We start from the raw sequence: 16,581 nt of genomic DNA on the forward strand, positions 1-16,581 counted from the left end.
GGCCTTATAAGTAGGCAGCGAGAACTCACTTTGGAGGGACTGAGCCTGGGTCTAACAGATAGAAAATGATGGAGGAAGAGCACTTTAGGATTAGATTAGATTCTGCAGGGGAAGTCCTGAGGTAGAGCCATCCTGAGAGAGGTGGAAGGGATATTTACTTTGAAGATTGTTTGGACTTTTATTTGGACTTGTTCATGCTACTCTGGAATGGGTTTAGACTTTGATGTGAGCCACAGAATACCCTGAGGGGGAAGCTGGGAGAAGATGCATGCTTAGAAAGTCCATGGCGCACCCAAGTGAAAGTCTGGTAGGGTGTGCTAGAGATGAGGACCCCCCCTGTAAGACTGCAACTAGAGAAGAGGGGACACCCATAAGGTGAGGATGCGCTTATGGGACTCCTAGTCAAGGAATTTGAGTGCCTCCAGCACAAAGAGCACAATAAAATACTGGTCCTGGCAAGTCAGTTTCTTTATATTATTACAACCAAAAACCCCTACATTAAAACTCTGCTAAGTTGCAAAGTCAAAGACTAAAAAGTCGGGAGATGCCAGAATTAAAGTTGCTCATGAAACCTTAATTCCATACCCTTAGGTGTATGCATTATGATGCAGTCTTCAATTACATGATCACCTACTTTTTTTTTTCTCCAAATGACCCTGGCCTCATTCAGTGAATGGGTAACTTTTCAATATTTCTTTTTATCATCCTCATTCAGTGTATGGTCCCAGACTTATTTCCCATACACTATTCAAACCCTGCATTGAATACAAAACTATATTAATTTCCTGATGAGTGTTTCTATGGGGCTCTCCTCACAGTATTTGAGTGCTTCATAAACAATGAATTCACTTTCACAACACCCCTGTAAGGAGATATCCCCATTGTACAGATGGGAGAACTGAGGTACAGAAAGCTGAGACAAAAATGGCAAAAAAGGTCTATTAATTTTGGATGCCAAACTTGAAACATTTAGTCCCTGCTTTTCCAGAGTATTTGAGCATTTTATATCATTTTATATGTTCATAGCAGAACTCCCATGCACTTTGTTTACGGTTGTGAGTGCTAAGGACTTCTGCAAATCTGGCCCCAGGTGTCTCACATGGGCACCCAGAAAATGAGGAACACACAACTAGCGGCCAGCTATGAACATTTTGGTAGAAGTGACTTGTCCAGCATCACATAGGAACTCAGTGGTAGAGGCAGGGATAGAATCCAGTTCTCCAAGGCAGCATTCAGCTGGGACAACCATGAGTCAATCTTTTTTTCTTCCTGCAGTTCCCTGCCTCATTCACTACACACCTTTCAGCTTCTGCAACAGATGAAGCTGGGATCCTATAGGCAACAGCCTCATTACTGCATAAGCCTGTTTCATCCAAGACCACCATCCATCCTGTGCATTAAATGAGGCCGGGGTCCTATCGAAAAAATATGTTGTTGTGTAATTAAAGACTGTCTCATAATTAGGGCCCTGTGTAAATCACAGTTTATTTATTTTAGAACATTCATGACTGTAAATGGCAAAATATTTTACGGATTTTGCATGGAATGAATTTTACAAATAAAATTAGTCAATTTCAGGGATTGAATGATGTTTTACAAGTGATCTTTCTTTTAAAATTCATTCTGTCCTTGAAATTGACTAACTACAGTATTTTTTTTTTTAAATTAAAGGCTTGGTGTAGATATTTTAGTTTAAAAAAATGTACAAGATCACAGTTTGGGGGCAGTTTCATGATTTCAGTGCCCAATGTGAAATTGTGACTTACACTCTTAAGGCATATGGGACAGGGGACATGGGCAACCTTAATTCTGGCATTTCCTAACTTTTGAACATGTGACTTTGCAACATTCACTTTCTTTTAATGTGGGCTTTTTTCCTCCAATTATAAATAATACTTTGCATTTCTGTAATGTCTTGTATCCAATAACCTGGAAGTGCTTTATAAACATTAATGAATTCAGACTGTCAACAACCTTGTGAAGTAGACAAGTATTATCCTTCCTTCAATTTTTTTAAATGAGGAAGTTGAGACAGAGCATGCTTTATTCTAGGTTACACAGGATGGCAGCAGCAGAGCAGGAATCAGAACTCAGAATTCCTGCCAAGAGCGTTCTGCCTCCATATTTGCTTCGGGGTGAAAAGGGAAAGTCCCTCTTTAAGGTCCCCATCCTACATGTGTGGCCTTCCTTTTGAAGTCAAGCTGAGTTCCCAGCATGCATAGTTTGCAGGATTGGGCCCTACTTTCTTCTTTAGTAAGTTCTGAACATTTCCTTCATTAAAAAACAGTAGCATGCGATCTGCATAGCATTAAGAGAAAGGCCAATGAAAAAGGGTTAAGAATAATAAATCTTGAATGGCGCATTTGGGGAAATATGAGTGAGGAGATAAGGTCGAAAGAAGCTTTATCGGGGACTTATAGGTGGGGCATCTAAGAATATACAATGAAACTTCTTTTACCTCAGAAACCATGACTTAGTTATATCCTCCTACAACGGGTTCTTACATGTCCAGCATCAAGTATCATCCATGCTTGTCCCCTCACCGTGCCTCAGTTTCCCTTGTGTTAGTCTTCCGATCTGTCAGTACTGTAATTATTTATGCTTCAGTTTCCTGTCCGGTGAGTGGGTGCCCACATGTCAGGGGGATAATTCATGCTTCAGTGGCCCTCTGGTAGAGTAGGTTGGCCCTTTAGCCAAACCATAAAGTCCTCCCATTCCATGGCAACTGAAACAGAGAGTCCAGATCAAAACAAAATAGTCCTTCAGCCCTGCACAGGCTAAACTGTCTCTTACTGTGCCAATCTACTTTAATGTTTTTTTTATCCTCCTTGGGCTCAATAGTCCTTCCCCAGGGTCCAGCCTCATCCTACCCTCATTGAGGCAGGACTTGGAAAGTGGGTGGGTAAGTGGGCATAGTTTGGGAGGAAGAGGGACACTCCTCCTCCCCTCCTCCCCGAACTGCAAGTCTCAGGTAGGTGCAGAATTTGCCCCCACACATGTGGCCCCATTGGCCTGACTGCCCCATATATAGAAGTCAAACTACTCCCATGGTTAAGGGGGGCTTCTACCTCCCTGGAAGCTCCAGCCTTGGGCCCCTAAAAAAAAGATGTTATTGCCAGGCCTCAAGGGCTCACATTGCTATGTGGCCTCAAGTTTTTCCTTCACTTGCTTCCCCCTTCTCCAGGTTCTTGTAGGACCCAGTCCCTTTCCCACAGCCCTTCCCAGCTACTTCTTCAGCTGTCTTCATGGAGTGATGCCTCCAGGACTTGCCTCACCCCTGTTTTCCCACCTCTCTCTAGAGAGAGCCACAACAATCTGGTCTCTCACCCACCTGGGCTACCAACCGCTTTTTATTTTTTTAACTTGGTCATCGCATGATCCTTCTGTCACACAATCTGGGAGGAAATCCAGGGACACTAGGGTAGGGAGGATTGGGCCTGATCTCCCCTTAGAGGCTCAGCTCACCCATGACACCCCTAAAGCCAAGATTTAGCAAGGAAATGTTCCTGTTACCCTAACTTCCTTTTTCTGAATAAATCCCAATGCGGTCTCTCATTCCATCTGGATAAATAGGGTTATGCTAGGCAGTGTTTTCCTTTCACCCCCATGAGTTTGTCGAACTTGAATAACATGAACATATCCCTTCAACCCTCAGCTGGCAGCAGCCCTGCTGCACTTATAAATACTGCTGTACGAAAACACTCCTCCTTGGTACCTCTTTGGGATTGGGCATTTCTTTGCTTTCCATCTGTTTGCTCTCACAGTTGTCCTGTCGTGTGAATCAGACTGACAGCCAAGCAGCTTTTGCTGAAATAGGGGTTAGATTGAGGGGTAAAACTTGGAGTAGAGAGCATATTTCTACTCATGGGCTTTGGAGCTTGTGAATTTCCTCCACTGGGTGATGAATGGCAAGAGAGAGGGAAAAGAGAGAGAAGGCCCTGTCCTTTCCATGGGGGGAAATGGAGTTTAGTGTGCAGTAAATTTCTCATATTTCCAAGTCATTTTGGAGCACGTTTGCCAAGATTTTAAGACTTATGGACTCATCATTCAAATACCTCACAAACTAAGTGCCATTATTTCCCTATTTTTCATACAAGCTGGTAAGTAGGTCCCATATATCTTCAGCTCACTCTGCAGTGCTGCTTTTTCCCATGTTCGCTTCTGTTCCTTTCTGTCAATTAGACTCCAGTGGGATTGTGATTTATGAAGGCATTTCATCAAAATAATCATGCCAAGAGCTGGAAAATGGCAAGCCAACAGCCACCATGGGATACACGTCAACAGATGCAAAATGCCAGGAGCAGAATCAAAACTTTTCCTGATCTCATCCAGTGTCAGTTCCTAGCCAGGATATCTGCATTTCAACTTTATAATCTACTTTAAGTGTTTATACGCCCCCTTTACCATTGCAGCCGAGCTCTTTGTTGTTTTTAGTGTATTTATCATCCCAACAGCCCATGGAGGTAGGGCAGTACAATTGTCCCTATTTCAGATGGGGAAGTGAGGCACAGAGAGTCTAAGTGACTTGCCCATGGTCTCACAGGAGAGTTTGTGGCAGAGCAGGGAACGTACCTCTCTCCCCAAAATCCTAGGCTAGTGCCCTAACAACTGGACCATTGCCATCTAATTGTTCCTTTTTCTTTGATTTTATTTTTGGAGAAAATAGAAATGAGCAGCATTGCCCTGTGATAATGCCAGCCATTTGCTTTTCCTTAAATTAGATTAAATGTCATAGCCCAGCCTGTGGTCTCATCTTTGACTCTTCTTCAGACTGCTGGTGGGGTGGTTTGTTTTGTTTTTGAACTATTATGACTGACGGGAAGTTCCTATCTTGACTGAATGATCTATCCTTTCTAATTCCACCTAGTGTTACAGGGTCTAAAAGAAGGTTGAGTGATGCATATTTGTGCAGTGAAATTTTTGAAATGCGCATTGACGTTTTACGAATGTCCACACTGAATATTAAACAACTCCCTTAAATTCTCAGTGCCATTACCCAAAATCAGCACCACCTTTCGTATTATGTGCAGTGATTTTTTTTAATGTCTTTTGGCTAGGGTTAGGGTTCCTATGGATAGGGCTCCCCGCCCTAGGGTTAGGGTTCCTATAGGTAGGCCTTCCGGGGCTAGGATTAGGGTTCCTATGGGTAGGGGACTTGCGGCTAGGGTTAGGGATCCCATTGGTAGGTCTTGCCGCTGTAGGGTTAGGGTTTCCATGGATAGGGCTCCCCACCTAGAATTAGGGTTGCTATGGGTAGGGATCCAGGCCCTAGGGTTAAGGTTCCTATGGGTAGGGGACTTGGGGCTATGGTTAGGGTTGCTAGGGATAGGGTTCCTGAGGCTAGGGTTAGGATTCCTATGGGTAGGGCTTCCTGCCCTAGGGTTCCCATGGGTAGGGCTCCCCACCCTACTGTTATCCTAATCCTAGCCCCAACTCCGCTACCTGTAGGAACCATAACCCTAAGGGGGGGGGGGCATACCCATAGGAACCCTAGTGCTAGGGTGTGGAGCCCTACCCGAAGGAACCGTAACTGTCGGCTCAAGTCCCCTACCCATAGGAACCCTAACCCTAGGGTCTTGAGCCCTACTATTAGAAAGAGTAACCCTAGGCCCAACTCTGTTCCCCTTAGGAACTCTAAGCATAGGGTGTGGAGCCCTACTCATAGGAATCCTAGTATAAGTCTCAACTCCCTTTCCCATAGGCACTGTACACATAGCCCCAACTCCCCTACCCCAAGGAACCCTAATGCTAGTCTGAACTCCCCTACCCAGAGGAACCAGAACCTTAGGAAGGGGAGCTCTACCAGTCGGAACCCTAACACTAGCCCCAACTCCCCTATCCCTGGGAATCCTAACCCTAGGGTGAGGATGCCTACCTGTCAGAACCATAACTCTAGAGTGGGGAGCTCCACCTGTCAGAACTCTAGCCCAATCTCCGCTACTGTAGGAATAATAGGCCCTGACTCAACTTTCCTACCTGTAGGAAGCCTAATTCTAAGGTTTGGCTCCCTAGTCTTAGGAACTGTAACGGTAGGGCAGGGAGCCAAATCTTTGTAACTCTAACCCCGTGGCAGAGAGCCCTACCCGTAGGAACTCTAACCCTAGTGCCAACTCCCCTACCCATAGGAAGCCTAACCCTAGGGTGATGATCCCTATGCATAGGAACCCTAACCGCAGGGCAATGATCTCTATGCTTAGAAACTCTAACCCTAGAGTGGGGAGCTCTACGGAACCCTATATGCAGCACCAATTCCCCTAACCCTAGGGTGGGGATCCCTCTCCTTAGGAACTCTAATTCTAGCCCCAGCTCTCCTACCGATAGGAACCCTAAACCTAGCCTAACTTTCCTACCTGTGGGAACTCTATCTCTAGCCCCAATTCCCCCACCCATGGGAACGCTCAGCCTAGCCTCAAATCCCCTACATGTAGAAACCCTAACCCTAGCCCCAACTCCCCTACCTTTAGGAACCCTAACCCCAGGGTGGGGAGCCCTACCCCTAAGAACTCTAACCCTAGCAAGGGTAGCCCTATCCGTAGGAACCCTAACCTTAGGGCAGGGAGCCATACCTGTAGCAACCCTAATTCTAGCCCCAACTCGCCTAGCTGTAGGAAACCTAACCCTAGCTCCACCTCCCTTACCTGTAGGAACCCTAATCATAGCCTCACCTCCCTTTAACCGTAGGAACCCTAACCCCAATGCCCTTACACACAGTTACCCTAGACCCATCTCCCCTACTCACAAGAACCCTAACCCTATGGCTGGGAGCCCTATCCGTTGGAACCTGAACCTTAGCCCCAACTCCCTTGTAGGAACCCTAACCCTAGGGCAGTGAGTCCTACTTGTGGGAATCCTAACCTTAGCCCCAACTCTCCTACCCACATAGGAACTTTAACCCTAGGGTGGGGAGACCTACCTGTAGGAACTGTAACCCTAGCCCCAACTGTCTGCCCATAGGAAGCCTAACCCTAGAGTGGGGAGTCCTACCCATAGGAACCCTAATCTTAGGGTTGGGAGCCCTACACATAGGATCCCTAACTCTTTCCCCAACTCCTGTACACGTAGCAACTATAACCATAGCTCCAACTCCCTTACCTCTTCTAACCCTGACCTTAGTGTGGGGAGCTGTTACCATAGCAACCCTAAACCTTGGGCTGGGAGTCCCTACCCATGGGAACCTTAATTATAGTCTGGGAGTCCCTATCCATAGAGACCCTAATTCTAGTCTGGGAGCCTCTACTCATCAGAACCCTAACCCTAGCGCAGAAAGCCCTACCCTTACCAACCCTAATTCTAGTCTGCACACCCCTACCCATAGCAATCCTAATTCTATGGTGGTGAGCCCTACCAATAGTAAACCTATATCTAGCTCCAACTCCCTGTGGGGGAAAAAGAACTAGGTAGCCTTCTTAACGACAACCAAAGTAACACCTAAGGCCCAAATTCAGGCCCTCTGACAGAAGCTGACTACACAGACGGCCTTTACATAAAACAGTACAGGCCAGAACCTGAACTAAACTAGGCTGTGCAATCCCCTGCCAAATACGGTCATGGGCCATGACCAGAGGAGGGAGGGGAAGGAAGCCATGCGAAAGGCCTTAGCAACATGATAACCGCTGGTTGATGGAAAAACATGATAACTGCTCATTGATGAAACAACGGCTTATATGAAGAAATTGCTTCTAGTAAAGGCCAGATCTTCCTATGGTTCCAGCTACCTGCCACCAGCCAATCATATATCATCTGTGGGCGTCCTGTAATAAACCCCCCCAGAAAACAATATGTACCCTGATGAAAAACAACACCCCCGCTGGTGCCAAGTACCACCCAGGTCAAAACCACCAAGAAACCCCTCACCCAATAGGAACCCAATTTTCGTAAATAATGAGGAAGCTACCGGGAAAAAGGGACACACCCCTACTCTTATTTTCGCATAAATGACGTATTATTTGTACTATGCTTGCGGTTTGACGGAATAAAAGCAGCCTGCGTGCTGTGCTATTTGTAGTAGTTTTCGGACTGCTACCCCGACTCGTTGGTATGTATTGCAATAAACTGGCCTCAGGCTTGAGTCTGTGAACTAAAATCAATCCGTGGGTGACTTTTTCCACGACATCCCCTACCCATAAGAAGGCTTACCCTAGCGCAGAGAACTCTACCCATTGTAACCCTAATTCTCATCTGGATCCCCTACCCAATGCAACCCTAGCCCCAAGTCCCCTACCCATAGGAATTGAAACCCTAGGGCTAGGAGCCCTACCCATGGAAATGGTAACACTAGGGTTGGGGGGTCCTACCAGCACGTATCCTAACCATAGGGCAGGGAGCCCTACACATAGGCACTGTAAACCTACACACAAGTTCCCTATCTGTAGGAACCCTAACCTTAGCCTAAACTCAGTTACCCATAGGAACATTAACTCTAGGACTGGAAGGCTTAATTATAGGAACCCTAGTCCTTGCCCCACATCCCCTACCCATAGAAACCCTAACCCTAGTGCGGGGAGCCCTACTCATAGGAACCCTAACCCTAGGGTAGGAAGCCCTACTGGCAGGAACTCTAACCCTAGCCCCAACTCCTATTTATACCTATAGTTACCCTAACCTTAGAGTGGGAAGCCCTCAGGATAGGAACTCGAAACCGAGCTCCAAGTACCCTACCCATAGGAACCCTACCTGTAGTTTGGGGAGCCCTATCCATAGGTACCCTGACCCTTGCTCCAAGTGCCCTACCCATAGGTACCCTCATGCTAGCTCCAAGTACCCTACTTATATGTACTCTGACCTTACAATGGGGAGCCCTACCTGTAGAATCCCTAAGCCTAGCTCTAAGAATTGTCTGCATAGGAACTCTTACCATAGCTCAAGTATCCTACCTACCCTAACCATAGGTCAGGGAGCCCTAACAATAGAAATGTTGACCCCAGCTTCAGGTACCCTACCCGTAGGAATCCTAGCCCTGCCCCCAGGGAGCCTCACCCATATTAACCCTATGCCTAGCCCTAAGTCCCCTAACTGTACATACCCTAATACTAAGGTGGGGAGCCCTAGCCATAGGTACCCTAACCCTAGGGTTTCTCACATTATCTGGTTCTTTGTCCCCAGCCTTCTCGCCCAGCCAGACCCAATCTCATCCTCCTAGCTTCTCATCCAATCTCTCTCTCCACACTCCTACAGTTTACAGTAAGCCCCCCCCCCAATCCCCACTGACTCCCAGTCTCCCTCCCAGAGCTCTTCATTCAATCTCATTGGGACCAGCTCCTCTTCCCAATATCTTTGCTTGGCCAGTCCCAGTTCTCCTCCCCTACCTTTGCTTCTCATCAGATATGTCTCCCTCCCAGATCCTTTCCCTGCCTTACTGGTTCCCACTCCCAATGTCCCCCTTTGTGGTCCTCATCTGCTCTTGGGTCCCCCCCCATTTCTTTCCCAGTTCCCAGTCTCCCTCACAACACCCAGTCCCAGTTTCCCTCTTGCCCCCCTCCCCCCATGCTAGCCTCCAGTCCCAGACTTTCCCTCATGTTCCTTGCCCAAATCTACTTTCCTCTGTCCCAACCCCCAGTTCCAGCTCTTGTCCCCTCTGCCTTCATGTCAGTCAGCTTCCTCCTCCACATTGCTTGGATGTCAATGAGGTGGCATTGAGAGATCAGGAGAGGAACAGGGTGCCTGCTGTCAATTCCAGGTATCCAGTCCAAAGCAGCTGGGAACTGCAATTGTGAGAAAAGTCTTGCTCAGTGTGGATGGTGTGATGGGTTCGGTCACAGAGACCCCCTTGGGACTGTCACCTGATGTGCTGAGATTACCTCTGAGCCCGTTTTCCCTGCCAGCTTGGGACTCCAGAACCCTGCCTTGTTGAGCCAGACACGCAAGCCTGCTGCAACATAGACCCAGGGTCTGAACCACGCCCCCAAAGCTGCAGGTTTTAACTGAAAACCACTCAGCAGATTACCTATCTCCAGAAAACCCAGACACCCAGCTCCCAATGGGATCCAAAACCCAAATAAATTAGTTTTACTCTGTATAAAGCTTATACAGGGTAAACTCATAAATTGTCCGCCCTCTATAACACTGATAGAGATAGATGCACAGCTGTTTGCTCCCCCAGGTATTAATCACTTACTCTGGGTTTACTAATAAACAAAAGTGATTTTATTAAGTATAAAATGTAAGATTTAAGAGGCTTTAAGGTTCAAAGTAATAAGAGACAGAACAAAGTAAATCATCAAGCAAAATAAAGCAAAAACACACAAGTCTAAGCCTAATACATTAAGAAACTGATTACAGGTAAATCTCACTCTTAGAGATGTTCCAATAAGCTTCTTTCACAGTCTAGACTCCTTCCTAGTCTGGGCCCAATCCTTTCCCCTGGTACAGTCCTTGTTAGTTCCAGCAGGAATCTTAGGTGAAAGGCAAGGGTTTTCATCATCTGTGGGCGTCCTGTAATAACCCCCCCCCCCCCCCGGAAAACAATATGTAAGGCAAGGGCTTTCTCATTACTGGGAGCCTCTTTGTTCTCTTCCACCACCTTTTATATCTTTGGCACAAGGCGGGAATATTTTGTCTCTCTGGGTTCCCACCCCTCCTTCTAAATGGAAAAGCACCAGGTTTAAGATGAATTCCAGTATCAGGTGACATGTTCACATGTCCTGTGAGACTCCCTCCATTCTTCCAGGGCTGGTCCGCACGTATACCGGAAGGCTTGCAGGTAAATAAACCATTTACAACCAATCGTCCTAGTCAATGGGAGCTATCAAGATTCTAAACCACCATTAGTGGCCCACACTTTGCATAATTACAATAAAATCTCAGAGTTATACTTCATATTCCTAGTTTCAGATACAAGAATGATACATTCATACAAATGGAATGAACACACTCAGTAGATTATAAGCTCTGTAATTATACCTTACAAGAGATCTTTTGCATAAAGCATATTTCAGTTACATCATATTCACACTTATAAACATATTTTTATAAAGCATATGGAGTGCAACGTCACAGATGGAATCTTTTGGGAGTTTAGCTGTGGAGTTCTAGGAAGTGTCTACTGAGCATGTGTGAACTGCAAATTTTCAAAGCCTTATAACGTGGCTAAATTTGGGCAGATTTTCAAAGGGATGCCAACAGGAACATCCCTGAAACAAAGGCCATTCTCTTGCCAAATATCAAGACCTTGCTCCAAAGTATGGAGGAATTAGAGATTCTCAAAGAAAAAGTCACCAGAGTTTTTTTAACACAGGCAAAATGTATTTTCCCTTATACTCATTCTCAGAATCGGCTAAAGTGTTTTGGCTGACATTTTCCAAAAACATTGAACGAGAGTCAGGCACCTGGCATGGAAATTTTCAGCCCAAATGATTAAAGTTTGGGAAAGTTATAAACAACAGAAAACTGTGTCTTATAATGGGAAATGTAGGGCAACCATAATAGTAGGCGGTGCCACCATAATAACAGATGCTGCTATAATATAGTATCAGACCCTGAAAAAACCTCCTGCCCCTCTTACCCTACCCCACCCCTGGGTATACTTTCCTCATCTCTTAAATTCTGACACAATGGTGAGGCTAATTCAGAAGTTCTGCAGAAATCTAAATTTCAAATATCAGGTAACCCAAAAAGTAGCTTGTGTGTGTCGCTCCATTATTTTCCTGGTTCACTTCTAACCAGACCCTGTCACCCTTCTCCAGCTTAAGGACTGTACTTCCTGACATATTTTCATAAGAGTTTAGGGTGGTCTGATATGATCCTATCACTGCCTGGCTGTTTTTCATTAGCTGAATGGACGTGGTGTTCCGGTACAACTCCACATTGTAGCCAAAGTAATAAACTCCAGGTATTTGGCAAGTGAAAATTCCTGTGGCCTTATCAAAATGTTGCTGATCATTGTATAAAATTTGATGAAATATAATGGGTTGTTTAGGAGCTGGATAGTTTTTGGCGAGTTTCATGGCAAAGGCAGATTTCTGACGTGGTGAGCATTCTCCCGGGCTTCCTTGTGGGCCGGTGGGACCTGGTTGTCCACTTTCGCCCTTTGGTCCCATTGGACCTAGTTTTCCTGGAGGGCCCTGTGGCCCACGCATTCCTGTGGAACCTGAAAAGGATTACAAAAGAATGAGCTAGAAGCAGATACTTTTCCATTTGTTCTCATCCTGCTCAGATGTGACTCATTTAAAATCCCCAAAAACTTCTTTGTTGACAATGCCTGCAGTGGGTCAGTTAGAGACACTGCCCACCAGGGTGGGATAAACTACAGTTTAAAGCATTGCAAACTCCCTAAAGTAAGAGAAATACTCCTACCATACCCGTAAACTCTGTTCAAAGTAAAACACCTCAGCTTTAACTCTAGAGAAAACACTCTACTCTTAATTATTGTCCTCGGGAGTGAAAATGTTTGACTGACACACACTCCTTGTGGTTTATTCCTAATGCTCTGGTGTGTGGCTAAGTGTTTAGGCTCATGAAGCATTTTCAGGTGGGATGTGTGTATACAGGTGTGTATGTGGATGAAGAGTGAGTAGAGCTCTGACTTTAACACTTCTGTGGGTGGATATTGTCCTCTCTCTGGTGTCTCAGAGCAAGGAGGCGATCATTTATCCTAAAACAGTGGAATTCATCCAGTGCTGGATGTAAGGCAGGGTCAGAGGGGAGGTGATTTGCAGCTCCAGCATAGGGGTTGTGCAAATCACCTCCCCTCTGGATTGCCCCCCTGAGCAGTTTAAATTAGCTCAAGAGTTTCCCTAATAGAGCTGGTCAAAAAATTATCAATTTTTTTTCTCCCCCAATAGATTATTTTTTTTGACAAAACAAACTTTCAACAACAAAACAAATTATTTATTTTTTGCGGGGAGGGGGGAAAATTGTAAACTTTGAAGAAAAATTTCACAGGGGAAATTTCCCCCCCAACCAGTTTTATTCCCTGTCTTGTGCCCCTTTAAAGCTCCTACAGTATTGCAAAAGGGGGGAATCACTGAAGGACAGCAATACCCTGGCTCCATCCTTAATATAACCCCTTATCTCCTCAGAACTGCCTGAAACATGTATGTGTGGGCACCCAATGCCCCCACCACCACCGCCTGAGAATGCTTCATGAGCCTAAACACTAAGACTAACCCAGAGCATTAGGAATAAACCACCAGGAGAGTGTGTCAAACATTTTCACTCCCTTGGGAGGCCATTAAGGTGGATTGAGAGGTAAGTTGTTTTTTTTTACTTGCCAAAAACCCAGTTCAGGATTCAGTATTTCACTGCAAGGCCTCTCCATGATGAAACCATTCCTAGCTGTTGTTATCCAAATGTCTCTTACTGCATTTCTCGGCTGTACATCTGGTGTCTAATATATATACATACCATATTCCTACCTTCAGAAAGGGCAAATCTCTGATCTTAGGATCATAATTCTATCACTAAGTAACTGTTGCTATGAAGTGTTTCTGGTTGTTCCAAATATGCAATGTACTGAATTCTGAATAAGAAACTGGTGAAATGGTGCTATCAAAAGTTGGTATAGCGTGAAATGATTCACTTAAATGTGACTTACCTGGTTCCCCTCTGAGTCCCTTCTCCCCTTTCTCCCCATTGAGCCCATTATGACCAGGAACTCCATTGTTCCCAGGAGGACCTTGGGGTCCTGGGATACATAGAGCAAGAGGGGTTTTTTCCTGTACTGCCACAGTGACGGAAACAGCTAAAATCCAGACCCCTGGAGCGGGAGAAAGGGGAAAGCCATTCATTAGAGCTTGCTAACAGTGGTTTTCTGCAAGCAAAATTCAAAAACAGCCATATAGATTGGGGTTCCCGGATGTGAACTGCACAGTACTTCTCAGCCTACCACTACTCAAATCATCATTAATCACGTTTATTACGGTAGTGCCTAAGGGCCACCCAAGATCAGGGCCCTATTGTGCTAGGCATTCTACAAACACAGGGCAGTAGGCCCCAGAGATCTTACAAATGTGGGACAAAGTCTTAAAATAAGGGTGGTCTCGTATCTCAGTACAAAGGATCCGGGGGGAAGGAAAAGGGGGGGGGGGAGAGGCAGAGTAGAAGAAAGTTATATAATGGTAGCACTAGCAACTCGAGGCTCCCTAAAAGGTTTGGGCGCCCCCTTTCCACACTAGAGGTGTGAACTCCTGGCCCCACTGAAGTCAGTGGCAGAAATCCTATTGACTGTGTTGGGGCTGGGATTTCACCCCAGATGTCTGACCTAATACAGTTGCACAGCGAGGAACAAACGTTGCACCCTTTCAAAGAATATCACAGTTGCTTCTGAGCTGTTCATGATCTCAGAGCCATTGTTCCTGCCTCAGGATTGAAGCCTGCAGAATGCCTTTGGAGCCTGCCTTGGTGCGGTGCGCAGCCTTCCCCACACAAAGCCACACTTCCCAGTGCTGGGGTGTTAACAGCCACAATTAAGCCCATTGTATTAATTAGGAGTGTAGAGCCTGATTGCCCTCTCTATCCCAATTATACACTGGGAGAGCTCCGCTGATGCCCAGAGTTACTCCTGATTTTTCTCCAGCATGAGAGGAGAATCAAGCCACCTATCTCCTCAAGAACGAAACCCACCTGATAAAAACATGCTGTGAGTTTCTTGTCTTTCCCATGACGTCCCGGCAGCTGGGAAACAAGCTTCTTCGAGAGCCTGTTTCCTGAATCACTGTATTCTGCTCCTCACCCTTCTGCTTAGGACCCTCAAAGACACAGCTATGACTAAACAGCTTCCCTTATTGCTGCTTTGTAAACACTTGACCTACTGTGACCCTGGCTGTTCTAGTACTGACACTCCTCCAACCAACAGGATACATTCCCTGCTTGCGTCTTGTTTTCTCATTATGATCTCGGGGTGTACTGTTGTAAGACTGCTCTGTTCCACTCTGCTAGTTGCTGTATCTTGTTAAATAACAGTAATGAAAAACAACAGGCTATATCTAACACAAATATTACTGACTACTCTAATTGCTGTATTTGGGTACTGAGCCAAATTCAGCCCTGGTGTAATTCCATTGATGTTAAGACAGTTACACTAAGGGTGAATTTGGCTCATTTCCTTATTTGTTCTGCCAACTATCGCTGTGGGACATACTCTGGCAGGCTGAATGTGGAACAAAGGGACTATAAGGAAAAAAACAGGCTGGTTTAGCCAACTAGAGAATAGACTATTGTTCAGGAATGCAGAGGCCTAGGTTTACATAAACATGATATATCAGTATACAGGCCTGTTTGACCAGCTGTCTTTATTAAATTTCCTGTGGGGGGGAATAGTTATGTGCAAGAAAAAGTGTTGTTGAGACTTCGGGCAAATCTACATTGCAATCGGAGCTGTGACGGAGGATTGTGTAGAGATACCCAAACTAGCTTTGATCTAGTTAGCACAGGTACCAAGAGCCGCAAAGCTGTAGCAGCGTGGGCTGCAGCCTGGGTTAGCTGCTCAAATACAAGCCTACCAGCGAGTGCAAGAATGTACTTGGGTGGCTAGCCCGCATGTTGCTGTGGCTTGGCTACTATTGTTACTTGAGCTAGTTAGATTAAAACTCTCTATGGTAGGGCCACACATACTGCAGTTGCACCTCTGATTGCATCCGTTGCCCTGTCACAAAGCACTCCTATGGATTTCCTTAAGGGCGCTCAACTTTTATTAATGCTTCAGAAACACCACATGTAAATATTGGCCAAGCCTACAGGAAGCATCCTTTAATTCTATGACTACTTAACTCTTATATAGAGGATTGAGCAGTAGATACAAGTATGTGGGAGGTAGCTCAGAGATCAAAAAGGCATCTTCCACTCAGACGTGCATATACACCCACACATTCCGTGTAGTCAGTGAGCTGAAGGCTGCAGCTCAACGAGTTGAATTTTACATCATTGGCGACAGCGGATACTGACCCTACTTATGACAGGGGAATTAACCTTTGTAATCGACCCAGAACAAGTGACTGAGGCCAGAAAATGAAGTCCCAGTGTCTTACCAACACACCCGAGTGTCACACATCTACTATAAATGCTGTGGTGTTATTATTGTTGACCTACTGGGACTGGTCAATTTCTTTGTGCTTGGGGAGGCCACTAAGGGACAGTATTGGATTGAGGAGAGCAGCAAGTCCCAAATGGTGTTACTTCCCCCTGCGGAAACCCCCTTCCTCCTACTGTGCCACGTTGAACTTGGAGATTTGTAACTCCCATCAGGCCTGACACACTCATTGCCACAACACACTGTTCTCATAATATTAGGGTGACCAGACGTCCCGATTTTTAGGTGTTTGTCCCGATATTTCCAGCAGCAATCGGTTTTTTGTTTTTTTTTTCACTCGGCTTTTTTTTCTTCTTTTTTTTTTTTTCTCTGCTGGCAGACCCCCTACTCCCACCCCAACCCCGGTGTCCCGATATTTTCTTCCTCTCATCTGGTCACCCTACATAATATGTATCTCAAAGGCATCATGTAAAGTATCATAGATAAACTGGTGACACACTGATCCCCAAAATCATTGTGTGATGTATGTATGTATGGAATACAAACAGTTATAGATGTGTGCTGGAAATATGTTTTTAAAATGTGTTCAGCCTGTCCTAGACAAAGGAATGTGTATT

General features: G+C 45.6%; 1 protein-coding gene across 1 annotated transcript; it reads right to left on the reverse strand.

The window, feature by feature from the left end:
- Positions 1 to 10,874: 10,874 nt before the first annotated feature.
- Positions 10,875 to 14,883, reverse strand: LOC117881082 (hibernation-associated plasma protein HP-25-like). Its single transcript, XM_034777948.1, has 3 exons — positions 14,560 to 14,883; positions 13,532 to 13,693; positions 10,875 to 12,085 (listed from the first exon to the last, which is right to left on the reverse strand). The coding sequence occupies exons 1-3, from the start codon at positions 14,570 to 14,572 to the stop codon at positions 11,583 to 11,585; spliced, it is 678 nt and encodes a 225-aa protein (XP_034633839.1). The 5' UTR covers positions 14,573 to 14,883; the 3' UTR covers positions 10,875 to 11,582.
- Between the last annotated feature and the right edge of the window lie 1,698 nt (positions 14,884 to 16,581).

The sequence above is a fragment of the Trachemys scripta genome, chromosome 1, assembly GCF_013100865.1.
Source record: "Trachemys scripta elegans isolate TJP31775 chromosome 1, CAS_Tse_1.0, whole genome shotgun sequence".
NCBI classification, from domain to species: domain Eukaryota; kingdom Metazoa; phylum Chordata; order Testudines; family Emydidae; genus Trachemys; species Trachemys scripta.